Source organism: Rhopilema esculentum, chromosome 6, assembly GCF_057945365.1.
Source record: "Rhopilema esculentum isolate cy_ngs chromosome 6, ASM5794536v1, whole genome shotgun sequence".
In the NCBI taxonomy this organism is placed as follows: domain Eukaryota; kingdom Metazoa; phylum Cnidaria; class Scyphozoa; order Rhizostomeae; family Rhizostomatidae; genus Rhopilema; species Rhopilema esculentum.
The window spans coordinates 10371372-10392776 of record NC_142820.1 but is presented as its reverse complement, the minus strand read 5'-3'; the positions used below and the strand labels follow the sequence as shown (position 1 = coordinate 10392776).

Here is a 21405-nt window from a genome sequence, read left to right as displayed (position 1 = left end):
TTATATGTAAAATTAATGTGTTGCAGATACATTAACTCAAATATTGCTTTGAAAGCTGCGAGGACAAGTAAAATGAATCACTGAAAAAGTTACCTTAGCCGCTAATTAACGCCAAGTCCAAAAGCTAGTTTTTCAAAACACCCCGCTGTGGCTTAGTTTCAGACCCACGACAATACCACATTTCAAGATAAGAATATACATATTCAAAGATTGAGCAAACAGAGCAGAATAGCAAATGTCAGTTTGATTCCACTCAGTGAATGGAACACTATAGAACAAGCAACTTGGGAGACTGCAAATGACGAAGTTACATTTTTAACAGGAAAAAGGGCTTAATGCCTGGGAGACTGGGTCAGTCTATTATCAAAACTGATAAACAAAAGGAATGAAAAAACTTTTCTAGAATCAGTCTTTTATAGGGAAAAAATACCTTCTATTCCCAATACAATTCTCTTTCTTTTGTGTTTGTCGCCTCCCAAAAGATTCTTCTATCTAGTGATTGCCCCAAAGTAGTATGAACTGGAGTGTTTGGCAATTTTGGTTTTTTCACAAAGATATACTCATTCCATCAGTGTTGGCTTCCCTGCTTGCGTCCCTAATTCTCTTATTAAGTTTTCAGAGGCAGCCAATATGATAGCTTTAGTTTAAAGATAATACTGATCATAACATTTTCACTCCAATAAACATAGTCCCCTCCGACAACCCTTACTGTGGTCTACGGCACGTCCAGAAAACATTACAAAGTTTAAACTGGGAATGGTTGATTCATTACAGACAAAAAACGCTTCCAGATCTAGTACCATTATATAACAATCTTTTGGTGGTACAAAACTTAAAATGGCTTTAAAAAACAAACACTTGAATTTATGGTCTATGTTCCGACGGTTTATACTCTGAAAAGTGTCAGACGAGAAGCTTCAGTATACTCATATGTTTGCTTTTTTCAAAGCCATTTCTACTATTATATGTTTAGATCACCTACTTTTTGGAGCAAATTTCAATAGCAACCTGCGGGTGTTTTATGAGTTTAGCCTATGCCTCTGGCTCAAGTAAACTACCCGTCGATCATCATTTGAAACATCTCAAGTATGTTCACAGAAAAATTGTCAGCTTGACATGGGGAAATGGCGGAAGACGACCATGAACGTGAACGTGACAAATATTGCACCCATATTTGGATAAAGGATTACCAGTCCGCAAGAAGGAGCGGCTGGTAACGAGTTAGTGACAATTGACTCTGGACTCTGTAATCTATGAATGAGTTTATCTAAGCCATCAAAAATCCATGGAGAAGGTTATGGAACAGCCTTCACGTACAAAGGGTTTGAGCTCGATATAAAAAACATATCAATCGTTTATCGAATAGTCTCAGGATATGTGAAGAGACGCAGGGACTGAGGAGGGTCTGCTTTCCCCGAGTTTTTGCTAATGCCCTTTGACGAGGAGTAAGTGCTCCTTTTAGGTCAAATTTTTAATCTCGAATTTCTTGGTGACAATACGTGCCCTTCTAAGGCAGCCTGTCCACTAGCCTGGGTTAAAACATATCCGGGTTAAAAGTTATCCGTTTCTACGTCGCGTTCCCACTAACCCACTTGAAAATCGGATAAGTTTGAAAACGGGTCTCAAAGTGGGTCAGTTTTTACCCGGGTATCTTTTGATTCACCTGCGAGTTAATGGAAACGCCGAAACCTGGATAACTTCGACCCACTTGCAACAACAGCAACGTTTAAGAGTTGAAATGGCGCCAAAAATAAAAAAACAAAATCTTCGATGTCGATGTTGCTTCCATTGGCCTACAACGATGGAAATTGAAGAATTATTAATGCAAATACTGATTTCTCTTACAACTTTTCACCCTGGATACGTTTTAACCCGGCTTAGTGGGAACGATCAAAAACGGATTAAAAACGGGGCGAAGAAAAATGTCTTTTCCATTGACTCACTTTAAAAACGGATAACTTTTAGCCCGGGTATGTTTTAACCCAGGCTAGTGGAAAGGCTGCCTATAGCATTCCCAAAAGCTATGAATGCTTCCCGGTTACCCTTCGTGACGTCAATTGCCTCTTGTATAGTGCCTTGGAGATGACCCTGCAGAGACCAAGACGTCAGTGTATCATTGAGAAAAATCATCGGTCGCTCGAGGTCACATATTTCTTAAAGGAGTAGCACAAATCTTGAATTCTGCTGGCTCGCAACTCTCAATATAACGATTTTTTGTTCAACCTTTTTATTCTTTAGACATATTCCTAAGATTCTTCGAAAACCACCAGGAAGTTGCGGAATACTTTTGTTTGATTCTTATCAAGACAAAATCAGTTACTGAAACGAAGGGGGATTTGCCAGGCAAGTTCAAGCTCCAATTTTGTTGCTTGCCAAATATTTTGCAAATCACCCAGGTTGGTTAAAAAAGGATTTATTGGGTATGCATGCGGTTGGTAGCTTCTTCATTTTTAAGAATTTAAGACTACAATTTTTCTCGAGAATCAAGCAACGCAGATAAAAAGGTACTGCTTGCTTCTTTGGAAGAGGTTTAATTGGAATTTGCAAAAACGAATCTCCACAATCATTCAGTAAAATTATTAAGGTGTAAAAGAATGACTATCCATTGACAAACATTTCAAAATGTTGCCTTTGAAATGACGAGAGAACCTCAACAGAAAATCAATTTTTTTTATTCATGCAAAGACCATTTTGCATCTTTAATATTTTTTTTCAATCCAGCAGTTTTATTATTTACATCGAACTAATAGTTGACCTACTTGCACAGCAAGAAAATAAATAAAATTTAAATATGCAATGTCGCTTTTTTCTAAACGAGCTTCTGTTTTGGTTTTTGTGGTGGGTGGATGAAATATCTTCTAGCAATCTTCAGCATGGAGCCTGAAAAATAATAATGAAATAATGAATGTTGATTAATATAAAGCTTCAAAGGAAATGAAGTAATAATGTTGAAAAAGTACTAATATTCATCCAACTGTAAAAATAATTGAGAAATACAAACAAATTGAAACTAAAAACATAGTTCCTGGCCTGTTTGAGTTTGGGTTCTTTGCCTGTTTTAAGCTTTGACACTTTCATGCTAGTTCATGAGGCCTGCGTTGCTTTTCGCAATTTATAATGAACTTTGGCCTACAGTTGTTACTACAGTGCACAATCCTTCAGTTCTATTTATTTCATTTCAAAAACTTATACCTAAAGTTTTCTTTCAAGCATTTGACATGAATCGAGTCTTTAACATTTGATAATTTAGGTTTTGCCTAGCAATTGAAGATTTTCCAATGACAAAAGAGTTTACTTTGTAAAGACCCCCTTAGTATTTTATCAAGATCCATTGCTAACGACGTTGCTCGCTCGACACCCTTCCTTTGTATAAACCGTATATGACAGCAGTTAAACTCCATGCCAACCCTGTCATCAAACTATCACGATTTACTCTTTGGCGCTCTTGTATCTAGCATGCACACTTCTTTATAAGAACACTTGGCTTCAGTTTCAGCCTGGCGTTTCTCATTTTTTGCATAATTTCAGCCTCACGTGTTTCCTATTTTGATTCTTTTTTTGTAATCTATTTTTCTGGGCATAGTAGTTTCTAGACATAACATGTGCTTGATAAAGATATTAAAGCCTCTGTCCGGGATGTTGCACTTGTACCTGCAGTTTTATCTGCAGCAAATTAAAATGATTTGATATAACGACGGTAAGGATGTTATTGTAACTGTTGTTTCAATGCCATTTTTCTTATCGCTTTCTGTTGTTCTGCTGCTATTCTTTTATTTTTCAATTTTTGCTGGTATTTTATTTCTTGAGCTTCGCTGAATTTCAGCCTGCCTTGTTTCTTATGTTGTTCTTATTTTTAGGGCAAGTCTCATCCTGATGTTTCTTATAAGGGTTGTTCTTGTAAAAAAAGCGTGCATAGCTGCGATAAAAAGGGTCATTGTTGGCTCTTTGTTTTGTGCAGCAAAACGATCACAGCATTCATTAAGCTCACTTTTACTTTTACAGTCTACAAACGTGAAGCAACAACGACTTGGCTTGCAGAAAACCGGTCTTACCCAAGAATCGTTTCTCATGTCATGAACTTTTAACAGAGTTGCATTCTTCATGAAAATTATGCATTCTAATATATCACAAGAAACAGTCAAATCCACAATTGGTAAGAATATCAAAAAATCAATTATTGAAAATCCCAACCATATCTCACCTCAAATCATAAGAGGAGATCCTTTACTTCTCCATTTTGTTTTACTATATTGTCATTAACATCACTGTGTTGTTCATTTAACATTGGTACATAAACTGATGGGATCACTTCCTTTATGTCCTCCATATCGCTCCTCTTTAATACGGTCAAGTTCTCATAATCACTGTCTGATTTGCTGTAGAAAATAACAATGCAATGAAAATGAGCCTATGTACAGTAATGAGTACGATTCAAATAACGAAGACTGAAAAATCCCAACAAACAGCAGAACATCCCTCTTCCCTGAGGAGGTTAGGGGGCAAGTGACGCAAAATGGTGAGAAGGGAAACACTGACAAAAAATGCTGAGAAGGAATATCGTCTCGGAAATCACGTTGAAACTACCGATAAGAAATGTCCTCTGATTTGAATTTAAAGCCATCTCAAAAAGCACGCGTTGTTTCTCCAAGTAAAAGACACAGTCGAGGTACTTGCCTGTAACTGGTACACTGGCTGCGAACAGAGGATTCAACCGTTTCAGCACTAGCAATGTTTTCAAAAACATCGTCATTAAAATGCACTGAATTACTATCTTGCATCTTTTGCGGAGAAGAGACATTCTCCAGACGTAAATACGTTTCATTCTACAAAACAAGACATTAAAATCAATCACAATACCCGGTTTTGATCGGTACTATAATATACAGAAAACCAATGATATATATAAACATAATAATATAATAAACAATTTATTTAAAGTTAGCAGAAAAAATAGCGTTTAGCTAATTAAGGCCAACTATACAAAATATACAAATAACAAATTACAAGATATGCTAATTACAAGAACCTAGATTCGGAACAAAGTCTTTGAACAATTTACAGCTGCAGTCCAAAGTTTTGATGGACTTAATATTTCTTTTATGACGAAGATGAACAAGAAAAGCTGGCTTTCATCAAAGTCAAATTGAATCATTCTTTCTAATGGCAAGGTTTTGATAAAATAAATGATGGAAATAAGGTCATAGACAGGACAAGCCCGAAAAGGGAAAATGATATTAAGGGGGGGGGGATAGAAAGAATGAGTTTAGGGTAGGGGTATCCTGGTCTACTAGAAAGAATGAGTTTAGGGTAGGGGTATCCTGGTCCGCTGATAATACTGTGTCTTGGGGCAATATGGCTGGATTTTCATTCTGATAACATTTTGATAATGGGGCAATATGGCTAGATCCTCATCCTGATTAAGATCTGATCGGACACTGTACCTGGCTCTCCTCTCCTTTCATCCAAAACAAGGACTGCACTAGCATGCCCTTGAAAACTCAATGAAATGGTGCTAAACCCCACGTTTTCATTACTTGATATAATAAAAAAGAACTGACATGATCGCATTCACTCGTTTAAATCGTGTTACAAGCCATCCCATTCCTTAAGCCCTTTTTTACTGTTCATCCAACACAACTGAAGTAAAAAACATGGCTGATTTGTAACTACATACCGCATCTGCAAATGTTTCAATAATGTCTCCAATTCTTTGATAAATCTTTGAAAATGTTGGCCTCATTTCCGGGTTGTCTTCCCAACAATCAAGCATAAGTTGATAGAATTCATCTGGACAGCTTTCTGGTTGCTCCATCCGTTTTTTGCTTTTCAAGTAGCTTAAAAATTCATCCGTTGCCACGCCAGGGTACGGTGACCCCCCTAAAGTAAATATTTCCCAAAGCACTACGCCATAAGACCATCTAGAACGAGATCGATTTTGGAATAAAAAACCTTTTCTTTTAACACATCGGATGACAAAAAACGCAAGAGGCAGCTTGTCTACAACTAACCGCCAAGTTAGCAATAAACAAATGCAGGATCAATAGCTCCCTACAAAGCTTGTAATTATATAATAACCATAATGGCAGACTGTTGCACTTTAGAGCTCCAAAAAATAATCTTACGTTTGGAATACTAATATTTTGAAAGTTGCATGACCATGGCAGGACTGTAGGTCGTTGCCCTACCTACTGAGCTCCCTAATAACTTTTTCGAATCTAAACCAAAAAATTTTACTTACACGTCACTTTGACTGGTGTAGACAGCGTCGGCCAACGACTCAGGAGCCGTCCATTTCAATGGCAAGACACCACAGGACTGTTTTGTATATATCCCATCACGATACACATCTCGGGACATACCAAAATCAGCAACTTTTACAATAAAGGCATCATTGATATCTTGTGATACTAAGACATTGCGGGCAGCTAAATCACGATGAACGCACTGTAAAATTACAGCAAAAGCATTATTTCTTACAAAACATCAAATTAATGATGCAGGTCAAACTTAATGATGTGTGAAGAAAAAGTGATGTTCTTGAGCCTATATTTCATAGCAGGCAATGGTTTTGGTTGCTTAAACAATTGTTAAGCCATTCTTATAGTTTGGACTTGCAAAAACATAAAGGTAACACAAAACTGCTAAGCAAAAAGGATTCAACCTGACTTCCATCGAAATAAAGATAAAGACTTCCCAATGAAAGAATAATGAGAAATTAATATCTTGAAACAGTAAGTCAAGGGAAAACAAAATTACTTTTTGCATAGAAAAATTTCATCATGCAAAGGACACTGAAATCATAAAGCAAAAAAGACTAACAAGATTGACTTGATGTCCTAACTCACCTTCTTAGAAGCAAGAAAGTCCATTCCTCGAGATATCTGGTAGGTGAACGTAGCCAAATCAAAGTATGTGCACATATTTTGAATTGGGCCGGATTGCAACCAAGATGGTTCAAATGCGTCTCTTTTTCCACGAAGGAAGGACGACAGGTCTCCATGCGGACAATATTCTAGGATAACGCAAAGACTTCCCGACACTGTGCAAGCACCCAGTAAATTGACAATATTCTGATGTTCTCCGATATGTATAAGGATTTTCAACTCAGAGGCCAGATCTTTGAATTCTGATTCAGTTGCGTCATCTGACAAGGAAATATGCACAGATAATCAAACAAAAGAAAAATTATTGCAATAAAATTCTTACAGAACATGTGTTTTCGGTAGTTTCAAGCCTGAGTCTTTGTCTTTATACGTTGAAATTGTGTTCATTTATATTTCCTTCCTCTCTACTGTTTTTGCCTCTCTAATAATCCCGCCTTTTTCTATACTTTGAAACATTAATCCCGCCTGTCTGATAAACATATATTAGATAAGGAGGTTGAATCAATAAACCTGAAGCGGGATTACAAGAGACGATACGGTATACATTTGAAGCTCTCTATTTTAAGTAGGATAGGTTTTTAGGCTTCCTTAAGATTTGAATCAAGTCTTTTGAAATTTTGCGAAAAAAATTGAACTTTAAAATTATTTGAGAAAAAGAAAACAAACTCTAGAAACAGTATTTACAAGAAGAGCATTCCTCGAGATTTAAATAGAAATCGAATAACACATTTCAAACAAGATTAGAAAGTTCAGTGAAACGAACTATATTTGAAATAGCTTTCATGCAGGGTTGCCAGCTTGGAATGGTTGGCGGCCAAATATTTGACGCGTGACGGCCAAATTCGGCCAGCCAAACAAAATATACAAAAAAGCTACATTTTGGTCTTTAGAGTCTTTAGAGTAATAGTGTAATCAAAATTGGCTTTGTTTGTTACAAAAGCTCAAACTTGCTTTCAATTTCAATTTTCTGTTATCTTTTACTTTGTTTCTTGCTTCGTCATTTGCAATTTTGAGATTGTTTTAACTAAATGTTGAATATCTTCTGTGCAAAAATGGTTATTTCCTTTGTATTTTTGTGGCTTTCAACATGCGGCCAAAATTCGGCCAACTTTTACTTTTTCGGCCAAATCAATTTTGGACGGCCAATAGCTTTGAAAAACGACCAGAATAGAGGAATGGCCAAATGGCAACCCTGCTTTCATGTTAGGCTACGAATTTGTACACCAAATGATAAACTTTACTCTACCAGTTTTTTATTTTGAGACAAGATTTAAAATATGGGTTGGGCAATCTGACCTTTCAAAGTCTTTACTGCAACTTTCGCCAGGCTTAAATTCTTCAGCATCTCCACATTGTCGTATGTAGAATTATTGCTAAATAATCGAGAAAACCGTTTTCTTTTTGTGGGTGACATGCTGCTCGCTTCAGCTTTGAACTCTAAGATGCCTTGGGCCTTAGCGAGCCAGACCTCACCAAACGCACCATGGCCAATGGGCTGTAGCATCATCAGCTTGTCTCGTGGAAACTCCCATTTTGGGTCATACGGCAGTCGATGCGATTGTTCTTGCAAGGAGAAGTTCGAGTCGAACTGGAAAATTCCCAAAATCTCAGGCATCAGATATCATAAATGTCCCATTTAAAACATCGAGAAAAATTACAAGGATAGTCATAGACAATTAAAAGCAAGGAATATATAGGAATATATAAACATGCATAAACGCTTTGAGATAAGAATAGGAAATTTATACTGCATACAAAGAAGCCCCCAGGATCACTGAAGGTAACTTTTTGTTCTGATTGGATAACAATATGAAGCAGTTAACTTCTGTTAATGTTGAATGTAATGGAAACTAGCTGACTCCCTCTGAAACCCTTTGTTTTTGATTTGATAAAGTTATACAAAAAAGACAGACATAACATTCGAAGTTATATGGAAGCCTCATATGCCGGGGCGAAATATTAGCCTTCATTAATTTACGGGTATTTATTGTTGTTCATTCTCATCGCATTGCGGTGTTTCTTATTTGCTATATTTTCATCGATTTTTCGCCGCAAGAACTCCTTGGAGTCCGTCGAGCAGTCTGCTATCGTGCCATTTTCTTTATTCACACATAACATTCACTGCCTACCGAAATTATTCGTTGAGAACATATTCATGAGTTAAAAATATTCAACAAAAATTTGCTTCCATAAGAAACCTTGCTCCAGAAATGCTCCACTCCAATCAACCTCAAAATTAAGTTAAAATATTATGGAATTTGTTTGTTGCTACTTTCACATTACATGACATATCTTGACAAAAATGCAGGAACCGTTGCACCATTAGAAACAATAAAAATGCTAGAAAGGCATCTAGAAAATCTGCAAGATATGACAATATCTTTAATAACATGTGAAAATACTACCCATAACCTACCTCAAAGTGGAGATTTGGTTGCAAATAGAGACCATATTTTTTTTCAAGGCGTCGTTTGTATAGGTAGGTAAAAAATAGAATCAGCAAAATTACAATCATGCAGCAGCTAAGGACAGACACCAAAATCATGTCAGTTTTCGAGCCAGAGCTTGTTGGCAGTGATCCACCTAATTGAGAAAGATTATAGTGGTGATAATTATCTTACTTGTTGATGAACCTTAACAATGGAAAAAATTAATAGTTCCTTGTTCATCAAAAATATGAAATACAACAGGAGTTAAGGGAAAACTGCTGTGAAGATGAGGGAGGGGGTTTTCAAAACAAAAAAGGTAATTTTTCATTTGAAAGCAACAGCAGAAAGTAAAAGTTATGGAAGCCTTAAAGCAATGAGAAACTGCCTTCCTAGCAAGCTGTCCTTGTCTTTAATAAAATCGTGTCACTAGTTATTGCAGAATACGAAAACAAATCAACTAATGATGTATAGATAAAAAACTAATCGAGGAAGCTTTATCAATGCAATTTATAGGTGTTTCAAAAGGTCTTCTTCCTCGGTTTGAGTGAAAGCTGTCAAGAAAGTTACTTAGCCATGTAGACTTTGTCAATATTTGTCTGCACATCAAACATAGTATGGCAAGCAAAGCAATAAAAATCATTTATACATTAGCTCTTCAAATGTCTTAAATAATGTCGACAGTAAGGGCAATTCAAACCAAGGTTTCCGATAGAACAAACAGCTGAGTATATGCAGCAACCATTAAAGTTCACAAGCTGTTTAAATATCAATTAAGTACAACGTGAATCGATCAGAGGAGTGCCTAGCTGTAAATAGTAGCTGTAAACAGAACTATTGAAGAATTTCTGTTATCCATTTTTATCAAGCTTGTGAGTAAATGATAGAAACATGTTGCCATCAAATGAAAGCCTGTATAATCGAATAAGCCATCAGACGCTTCAAGCGCAAAGATGAATAACTGTAAAAAAAATTTTTGAATATGAGCTTCTAAAACATGCAAAAACAACAAAAAATGTAACTGATATAGGATAACAAATTTATATCCACAAAATAGGTTATTACCTCATAAACGGTTATATCTAAGAGCAACGTGAAAAATTGGTTTGGATTTGCTACCTACCCTTCCAGTGCAGCGTAATATTTTTCACGTCAGAGCCTGCCACATTCGTTGCTTGGCAGCTAAAGAATGACGTCACTTTGGATGACGGTATCACCAGCTTGCTGAAATTAGATGGCTTATTTTGATTGGGAATGACATTAATTCTTTCGAATTTACTTGTCCATTTATTTCCAACTCGTTTAAACCAAATGAATGTTGGTAAGGGATTTGATCTGCTGACAATGCATTGTAACTCAGCATCTTTGTTGACGTCTCCCACCTTAACGCTTTCCTCCTCTTTAGCCATAGGTTTATGTATTAGTGGTGGAACTGCAAAACATAAATACTGAACCTTTAGCGAAAAAGCACCTCTTTAAGAAATAAGCAGTAACTTGGTGCAAAATACAGGCATAGTAAACACCCTCATACACAAAATAGATTACCTCTGATGACACAAAAAAGTTGTTGCAAAAGAATAATTTGCTTTTAACAATATAGAGTGATGGCTTTATATCATTGATATAAAAACATGTAGCTAATAGCAAACATATTATATCACAATATAGAATGAATTTAAGTAGGCTGAAATGCTCCTCTAGAAATATTTAAAACTCTATTGATCTCTAGCTTCTAATTACTAGGCGACCTTGTCTTACGCTACAGGAAGAGGAAATTCGATCGACGACCATTTCTTATTTCCCAAAAAAGAATCGCTGCAAATAGGCCTACTTTGGGGAATTCAAAACCTTACCATAAAAAATGTTGATAAACAGTAAGCAAAAACCGGGAAAATTGACGATGAACAGTATATTACAATTGGAAATGATTTGTTAAAGGACATGTAAGAATTCAATGACGTCAGCAAGTGTTTTCCCGCAAAAATTCCGTATTCTACTTTGCTATTTTACAAACATGGAGATTATCTATAAATCCAAATTACCTGTAACTGTCAATACAACACTTTTACTACCAAGTCCTTTCAAATTTGATGCGATACAAGAGAAATTTCCTTCGTCATTTGGAAATTTTGGTCTAGTGATATTCAGTATACATCTAGCAGATTTATCGCATGTTTTATGGATTAAACCATTGTGATACCAGGCAACAGTTGGTTTAGGTGATCCACGAACGACCGAACATTGGAAAAATGCCGTGCCTTGAAACTCCAGTAGTTTCAGAACTGTAAGGTTTGTACTTAGTGATACTTCTGGTCTCTCGGGTTCTGAAAAGAAAATACACGAATCAAAGAGATTCAAAGCTTGAAAATTGCAACATACTCTTTAAATGCATTCAGCCTCACTGAGTGTGATTGCTATTAGGGACATTCTGCAATGGCAAATAGCTTGCAGATGATAAATATCTAACTTTCAAAAAACATTTCTGGACCAATAAAGTGACATTGGAAATTTTCTTACGATACACCTAACAATACCTCACATCAAATAATAGTTGAAATCATTTGCCTATCCATAGATTGCTTTTTAAGTATCATTAATCTAGTATATATGAACAGATATCAAATTTGCTGATCAGATGGCTTTATTTGTTAATGATGAGAATCGTTAACTGATGCTTTTTATTTGGCGCAAGGGTGTGTGTTAACTTTAGAAACTTATTAGCGATTCCTTCTAAAATTGAAATTGATTTTCTTGTAGCTATCATACATTATTACCACTCTGCGCTAAAATGTTTTCAGTTCTTTGTACTTACGCACTGATTATGATCACTGAATGACCAAAACTCACTGAATGACCAACACTCACAATACTTACGCACGATCTCTGAAACTAGAGATTTCACCTGTAGAGTTACTTTCTTGTTAATATGACCAAGAAAGCAATATTTACCTTTATATATAACCTTGAATCTCGCTTCAGTTGCCTGACCCGTTGTTTTCCTTTCGCAAATATAAGCACCTTGGACACCATTTGTGACATTCTTAAGCACTAAAACCTCAATGTCCACTCCTCCTTTGCTCCTTCGTTGTACCATAGTTGCATCCACAAGGAACTTTCCTGTCGAATTCTGTCGGTACCACTTGATATATGAATGACCAGATGTCCCATGACCATATGCTTGACATTTGATCTCAAAGTCATCCCCTAGTTCTAATGTTTTCTCTGTTATGTTCGGATCCAGTGAAACCGGTACTTTTCGTTGGCCTACGAGGAACAGGATTGTATATGCGTATGTTTGGAAACAAATATTTGAATAATTCTGAAAACGCCCTAATGCAGCTACATCTATTGTCCAACAATATTTACAATATACCAGAACAAAAACACTTTTTATGAGAATAGCTAGGGAAATCTTAGTGCTAGAGCTTTGAAAAAAGCCTCCCAAAATGTTGCAAAATAGAACGTTTTAAGCCATCTCGTCATCTTTGCTTAATCCTTTTAAAAGAATACCAGTGAGATGACAGATGTGATCTTCTCCTAAACTGTACCTACTGCAAAGTAACACATGACGGTAATCTGATTTTTGATTGCTTGTCGAAACTGTTGAAACTTGTGGGAAGTTTGGGAAAATGGGATGCAACTTGCACCTGAAGATGATAGTATATTCCCGCCATCAAAAAAGAGAATAAAGGTTTTTCAAATAACAATGCTTTTTAAGGACAAAAAACACCTGGAAAAACCTGTTGCATTGTAAAAAGCGTCAGAAACTTTATCAGTCCTTGCTTTATAGCAAAATGTGAACATTATCTGCCAGAGTCACGTAGCTTCCAGACACGTATATGAAATGAGGTGCTTGGAAAAATCAAAGTGACTTCAAAGCTAGAACTATTTATCAAATGATGCCTATACAATTAAACAATTTCATTGCAATCTTCAGGAAAAGCTTCATACCTTGGTTTACCATTAAAATACCACGTTTTACACAAATGACACTATCAGCAATTCTCGCCTCGCATTGTAGACTGGATGAATCCTGCTCTAAATGTGTTGAAAATGTGTAGGAGTCTTTGTCAATTCTCAAGCTGGCGTTGAAGAGTAGTGAAAATTGAATTTCCTTTCTTCCTGACCATGAACTGGACACATATAGCTTGACACTAGCCCCTTTCTCACTTGTACTGCAATTTATTCTAATGATGTCGTTTTCATAAACAACCAGGTATCCATGGATTGTCTTGCTTTTTTCCAGGAATTTAAAGCTATCTGTTAGTGAAAACACGAAAAAATTGAATGAAAATACAGATAATCATTATTTATTAGAAAACATCGAAGCTGATAAATGACAGAAAATTTTAAGAAAACAGATGTAAATTAAAGATTGACTTGATAGGCCTCCGTTAAAGGCAACAAGGACAAAATTATATCTTGACAAAATAGACTGACAAGTAATGGCTATCACCAAACGAAATGAAAAAATGGCATCTCTTTGAATTTTAACAGGTGAATAAAAGTTTCTTATCCCATTAACAAATAAAACTACATATATATCAATACAACATGAGGTAACAGTGATAATTAAAAACTTTTCAAAAAGATTCAAGGAAAAAAGTACTTTAAAAACAGACCAAAAAATATCTCAAAAATTTCAACATTAAACTGAATTCTTATCTAACAGCTCGTAAAACAAAATTAAGCTACTCAAGCTGTTGTTGATCCAATCAAGAAGTCTACTCAAATGGTAATGGAACTAAAACTAGACACACAGAAAACACAAAGATTTTAAGATTCTACCTTCAGCCTGAATAGGTTAATACACAATGACCTTTCAATGGAAAACAAGACTTAATTTAAAAAACCATCTAATGCACACAAAGCAACAATGCTTAATTTCTCAATCCAAACTTTGTAATTAAGAAGCAAAAAACTGAAAGAGTTTCGGTGCATTTCAAATCTTTAGATTTTTACACATAACAACAAAATCTGATTTTTAGGCTAACTTTGTTCTTATTAAGTAGGAGCTTATTCCACAAGTTCACAAGTTAATATCAGAAATAGGCAAGCGGCACTGATTGGTCAACCTCAACAGTCATGTGCTGGTGTTTCTTATTGGCCTATTTCGATCCACAACTGGCTATATATATTTCCTAGCGTAGATTTTCGATCTATGTTCTGACGTTTAAAACTCTGAAGAGTGTCAGACGAAAAGCTTTAGTTTACTCAAATGTTTACTTTTTTCAAAGTTGTTTTCATTTCACTTGGTTTTACTGTATGCGAGATTTACTGTATATTACTAACTATCAATAAATGAATGAGTCAATTACAATAAATCATAAACGTCTGAACATTACCCAGACAAACGATCTATTACGGTTGAGTAAAATCTCTCGTTTCACTAAAGCTTTTTAAAAAAGATGACGTCAGTGTTTTGGCAAAAGAAGTGACAGGCAACGTGAAAATGGATTTTACTTTCGTGAGCAATGTTCAGCTTGATCGGTCTTGAAAAAATACTGAATTGATATCTAAAACAATTAACATTCCTTGGCAGACTGAAATGATTACAATAACATGTCGAAACAGTGTGATTGCTGATTTAGTCATAATTTCAATCAAGATCGAGGAATGGGTCTGATTGTTAAATTTTTGAAGTAATATCGTGATTAATTCCAGACACATCGAAGCCACTTTAGAACAGATCTGATTTGTTTCTCAAATGGTAATACAAACCAATCATCCCAGCTTGCTTGCACGTACAGACTTGGCAGACACAATAGCAATTTCCTTGCCTACAGCAGCAACAGTTCTTAGTTTTATCCGAACAACCGAATAACGAAGTAATATCTTGGGATTTGAAAATGCAATCAAGTTTTAGAATGTTATTGGTTGCAGTGGCTGGCATGTGTATGGTAAAAGTGTGTGAACTAATCCAAAAGGATCGAGGGGCAATTCACTCTTGCAAATAGCGTACGATATATTCCCTGAAACAAAAGGATTTCTCTGGATTTTCAGATAAAACAATAGGATTTTCACAAAAGGTGTGAGAGATTTTCTTGGAGTGATTTTCCCCTCGAAAAGGATGAGGTAGTCCCATGGGCCTTGATTATAGATCCATTTTCACTTGCCGGGATGTTCAGAGGGGTGGATAAACTGGTACAAGATGTTGTGGGCCATAAACCTGAAGAGAATTCACTATTTTTGGGGTGTGATGGCACGGTGAAGCTTTAGTAAGAAAATGTCACAGGCCTCGGATGCTAACGGTGGTTATGGAATCGCTTTGATGATTTCTTTTGGAATAGCTGATATGAAACGAAGATATTTGACCTTGATAAATGCAAATCAATCACGTTTAATGTGTGATAGGGTACGCCTTTTCGGTGCCCCTTTGGCTTTTGCTTTTGGCACTGATAGCACGATCGTTGAGTTTTGTGTTCATTGTAGCATTGCTTGAGTAAGTTTCACATGATGTCTTCGATATGGCCAAAGCAACAAGCGTGCAAGTGTGCATTGGTCTTGGGTATATAAACATCATGTTGGGAAAGCTTCTCCCTTACACGTCGCAAAACAACCTGAAGTTGGACTGTTGAGAGAAAAGGTTTTTCTTGAGTATATATCTTGGGCCTTATACTTACGTTTCAGAATTTCCAAATGTCACAAAAAAACTTTGTTTTTAGAATTTTTGAATTTTGACCACATAACACAAAAGAACAATTTGTGTCCAAAATCGGGTAAGATGTTGCCAATAAAAGATCTGAAATTTGCTAACAAATTACCGTTATTTTTGGATCTGGTAAGAGAATGTGCTCATGTGGCCATATCTCAGCCAATTCGTAGTACCTTTAATTGCAAATTTGGAGGTATTTTATGATAATCTTTCAGGTTATGGGTTCCAAAATAAAAAATTCTACAAACAAACTTTTGTGACGTCATCACTTAAGAATCTCTCAATCCTTGACTGAGATAACCAGTAATCCATTTACTGGCTAAATGTTCTGTACAATTTTATCAAAGGCAAAGCAAGTTTCTGATTCCGTTTTAACAACCTGCCTTTTGCTTGAATATCTTTACCTTTGAGTTGATGAAGCAAGTAGTTTCTGATTCCGTCTAGCCAATCTGTACATTTTAAGAATGGTTCCCTAGGACACCTTCAATTTTCTATTATGCCTTTAGAAATCTTTAAACAATCTTAACAGTTCGGTTAGCATTAGGGGCTTACAGAATTCAAAACATATACGATTTCAGGCGTTTGTTGAAAGAAACCTAAAATCTCTGTGTCTCTACGTACTACGTAAATAACACCTTCTAAAGGGGGTTCATTTTGATGCATCTGTTTTTAGATGGTTGTCATGTTGCGATTGAGAATTGCCTTGAACAATCGGGTGATGTTATGTCTTTCTCGTTTTGTATAAACTTTCTTGCTTAACTTGCATAAAAGAATAGGAAGGGTTGAACAACAACCTTTACCCTACTACACTTAACCTTGCTATGAAGGACTTTAATTGTTAAAATAGAGAACTGTGATAACCCTACTGGGCTGACGAGCCAAGTAACCTTTTGACTACTATACAATTGACTACTAATTAATATTCACTATATTTCTACTAAGATGTTTTGAGCTATAAAACGTGTGTGATACCCTTTTTGTAATTATTTTGGCAGTCGTCAAAGTATAAAAGAAAACCCTGGGTGTATATTACTTGCTAGTTAGGTCGAATGACAATGCTCTGTGAAATAACAAGAAAGCCACATTTAACAAATAAGATCTTGGACATCAACCCGAGTTTCATGCAATAGTACCTTTCAATGAACTTCAGACATTTTTTTCAAACCATAACAAAATTTTGAAATTAGTCGATTTTAATCTGCTGATTTTAAAAACTTCGGTATAGCTGTTTGAAATTGAATGAATCTACGCGGTGCTTTAGATAAGTAGAGAAAAAAGACGATAACAAATGACTATTCTTTAAAAGCCATAGCTATGAAATAGAATGATGGGGAATACTGACTGCCATTAAATTAGCATACAATATAAATATTTCATAAATATGAAAAAATCAAGCAATACAAACATTGATTTCTACAAGCCAGTGATGCGAGCAACTTAATAACCTTATGAAATCTTTACGAATGTTAATAGATGAAACAATGATCATACAAAAAAAATATTCCGTATTTTAGATCGCTTCTAAAGGACAGATGCTGACAACGACTCCTTAGCTAGGTTTGATTGTAACATTAACAATTATTAGCTGCTAGTCTAAATGACAGTCCTCGCCAGGTGTTACGCCAAGATAGGATCAATGAGATGAAAGACGAGAAAAGTTTTTTAAGATGCTTACACTTCAAGATAAAGGACTCATATAAAGATGCTTAATAGAGTTTTTATCTATTGACTGAATTATTAATCAGGCACTGGCTGTATAGAATTGTACAATAACACATGCAGAGGCCCTAACAAACTTCAAATTTTAGAAAACCGATATTCGTTCAAATTCTAACATCTGCTAAGAACTTTACAAACACAGCTTTTTACACTTACAATAGAACAGTTAGTACCACCTCTTAGATTATTGAATAAATTTTGAGTTGTTTTTTGAAGAAATCATTACATGATCCTCCGATAAAATACAATCGACTGTGTTCAAGTATTGAATCGGGTAACAAGATTGCTTTTGAACCGTTTAAGGTAGAGAGAAGATTTAAACAAACAGTCCTGCAAACACGAATGCTGCTTATTTTGGCACACATATCAAAATTTAGATATCGTTGCTAAAACTGTTGAACATTCACTCTGGGAGGCCTAATACCTCCTTGTAGCTGTAGATGTGAAACTTGCTGCTAGTGGAAAACGGGCTAAAGGTATTTGATTCCGCTATCGGATACTGATCCAGAGCCCTCGTTATTATTTGATCTGATAACTTGATAGCTACATCATCCAATTAAGGGTTCTTTGCGGTATCATAAGCATATCATTCAGAACTGCTGGTTGCTCGCTTAAGTGCTACAGAATTCATGACCAAATAGAACGAATTAACGGATTTGGCAAAACATTCCGTACCACGGAAATATTTCTATGAAAATATAAGTAAGCGTTTAGATGCATCATGTTGTTGGTTGATGTTCGTATTCAGAAATTGACGTAGATAGAGAGTTCAGTGGGGGTGAAAAGCCATAGCTCCCAAGTTGCCCGCGATTCGCGGGTGAGACCCGCACGAACTCTTATAAACTCGCCTTGGTTTAATACCGAAAACTGACAAATTTCTACTTTTGCTATTGTTTTCACAACATTTTGTGCCCTTACCACTGCTGACCCTCTAATGACTTCTAAAAAGTAGAGAGCTATGAAAACCCCCCTGCAAAGCTGAACTGCCATGTTGTCAGGAAACATTTATTTTGTTGGGAATATAAAATGATTGTCTCTTTGGTAAGAAGGGAGGGTAACCATTATTTTTTCACGAAATCACGAAAGTTTTGTCAGATTGGAAATCAATTGCAGATTTTTTTAAGTACACCCTCAAAGCGCCCCGTTGGTACGGCTATGAACACCAGTTTTGTTTTGAGATTTCATATAAAAAGTTTCAATGGACCAACATTGTTCAAACTAGCTAACATTTCCATGTTATCACTTTTCAGGCAAACAGAAATAATATCTAAGCAACAAACACTTACAATGAAAAATTCAGAGGTACATTGAAAAGAAAAGAAAATTTGATATGGACAATTGTACCCTGAGAATCGACCAAATCAACTCCTTTTTCTGCATTCTAACGGCAAGCAAAAACAGTTGATTTCAACAGCATAGTTTCCGAAGCCTTAATATCGCAATGAGAGAATTTCGGCCTGTATAAATCACATTTTTATAAATCAAAGTTTTCTCAAATTTCTAACTCTTTACGCATTTAGATGAAGTAAAGAAAAAATAAAAGGAGAACATCGAGACTTTAATCAACGAATGAAGGATTTGCCCATGAAAATACTTTCGTGCCAGTTTCTTGCCATTATAAAAACATACAGCTGCAACATGGGCTTGCCCGGTGCCTACTCCCTTTCCCCTTCTTCTAACCTGCAGATATACATAGAAACATGAGATTTTCTGACCTCATGAATAATTAGACGGTACATTGTATTACTTTCTGAAGATATTATACGATATACAAATTTATAAGAAAAGAGCTTTACATGTCAAATGGGTGCGGTTATATACTGTGTTGGCTGCACACCAACCGTTGGTTGAAGCATAGGTGACGAAAATGTAAAAATGTTTAGAAAAGTCTCCAAAATATCATTGTACCTGTTATATATGATATGCTGTAATAAAGCACGAGCTTGCGGTGGATTATAGCTGTTTATGAAATTATCTGAATACGGGCTTCTGGTCAGGTTATGCATAACCCCATTGAATGCTTGAGGTCTGTTTCTATGATGCAAAAATGTTTGGCATTATATGGGTTAGTAGCCAGTTCAACGTCCCAAACATATAGGGCGACGATCCCACATAGATTCTCAGCACAAGTATTTCCCCTGAATTCTCTCCTCTGAATAACTTAAATTTAAATTACAATATCACACGTGGTGTCTATTACAGACAGAGACAGGTTTTCTTCATTCCTCTTAATTGTTTGCGCCTCTCCAGTCCAACATCGAAGCGCTTCCTACACCTTCCTACCCATCGTTGCAGATTGTATTCTTGTGTATTTGTCAAAAGCTAAATCGTTAAATACGAGGTCATAATTCACCATTAATGCACGACTGCTAGTACCTGTAGTTAATCACAATCGAGCAAGCGATATTGGCTATTGAGAGAAATAAAAGCTTACGACATCAACATACCAGTACTCTCCTCCTTGCATTCACTGTTCGCAGACGACCGTTCAAACTGAACAAAAAGAGCTGTTATGACAGTTAGCGCTCTTGCCGCTTGCATTACGACGTGCATCCTCACTTGCAACTCATCAGTTGTGTTGTGTTGATCAGTTCTCACGTGGCTCTAAATCGTGTTTTGTCGACGCAAATTTCGTGCCTAACCACCTCTTTGCACTCGTTGAAAGAAGCGAAAATTGTTGAGATGTTGGATAATCCCTAGTGTTCACCTGTCCTGATCCCACTGTAAACATAAAGGATCAAGGAAACAAGTCCATGTATTGCCAATCTGTAGAAGGATTCACGTTTGTTTCTTAGCGTCAACTAATAATAGCATTGTATGATTTCCGTTAAAGCATTTGTTTACGTTCAAACACGCAAGGACCTGAACTTCGTCAGAAGGCGACTTCCTTTCAAAAATCAGTCATGTATCAGTGAGCAGAGTACAATTGAAATCAATCTTCATAATATGTTTTACAAGAGGAGGGTTCCATTAAACTGTCGCGATCAGCCAACCTCGCGATCAGTCTTGTTTCCTCATCATCTGATCTGATCGTGGTGCCTTCTTTTGCAGCAACGTCTCTATCTGCACGTTGCATCGAGATTGATAGGGTTACTGCGAATTAACCAATGATAAAGAAGCGCCGAAGGCGCTAGATGTCTAAATCACAGGTACGATGTGTGGCAAATTTGTTTACTTCCGCCATTTTTGATACTGGCAAAAAGGAACTTGCTTCATACTGAGCCCTTATAAATTTAGGAAAAAGTAAGGATTGATTTCGTTCATTTGGTGAGTGGCCTTATATTGCACTTAAATTTATGAATTGATGTTATTATAGGAAAAATAAGCCGATCTGTTATAAAACGGATCCAGCAACAATGTTTAGCCACTCAATGCATAATTTTCTTAACACATTTGTACAAAAATGTGATTTCGTTACTTTTTCTTTCTTTCTTTACAGAAAATGCTATGAAATATCTAGGCTTAACTCTAGAAAAAGCCGAAAATAGGTCATAATTCAATGCTTGGATATTAAGAACAGAATCTAAATAAAGTAACCATTTTTTTGATTTTATACAATCATTGATATTTTTTAACTATTTCAAAACTACACTCGTTGCTTGTAATTATTCTTTAGCACAATGTGTCCCTCCCCGTATCTTTAGGCCTATAAAATACCTCCGGGGTACATTTTCACGATAAAGATTACTAATTTGGCCTTACCAAGAGGAAAGAAATTTGA

At 36.0% G+C, this 21405-nt stretch overlaps 1 protein-coding gene across 1 annotated transcript; it reads right to left on the bottom strand.

Annotated features, from left to right (window-relative positions):
- Positions 1-544: 544 nt before the first annotated feature.
- Positions 545-20950, bottom strand: LOC135686188 (fibroblast growth factor receptor 3). Its single transcript, XM_065202373.2, has 13 exons — positions 20132-20950; positions 13262-13570; positions 12260-12574; positions 11353-11634; positions 10434-10742; positions 9301-9467; positions 8181-8472; positions 6846-7144; positions 6239-6444; positions 5675-5918; positions 4675-4823; positions 4202-4376; positions 545-2880 (listed from the first exon to the last, which is right to left on the bottom strand). Exons 1-12 carry the CDS (start codon positions 20235-20237, stop codon positions 4208-4210), a joined length of 2847 nt encoding a protein of 948 aa, XP_065058445.2. The 5' UTR covers positions 20238-20950; the 3' UTR covers positions 545-2880; positions 4202-4207.
- Positions 20951-21405: the final 455 nt, after the last annotated feature.

Excerpts from the sequence above, each read along its gene's own strand:
- LOC135686188 (XM_065202373.2), bottom strand. The coding sequence starts at position 20,237 with ATGCACGTCGTAATGCAAGCGGCAAGAGCGCTAACTGTCATAACAGCT. Across the intron at positions 8,473-9,300 it reads AACCAAATCTCCACTTTGAG|TTCGACTCGAACTTCTCCTT; the intron begins GTAGGTTATGGG and ends GGAATTTTCCAG. Across the intron at positions 6,445-6,845 it reads ACTTTCTTGCTTCTAAGAAG|TGCGTTCATCGTGATTTAGC; the intron begins GTGAGTTAGGAC and ends GTAATTTTACAG.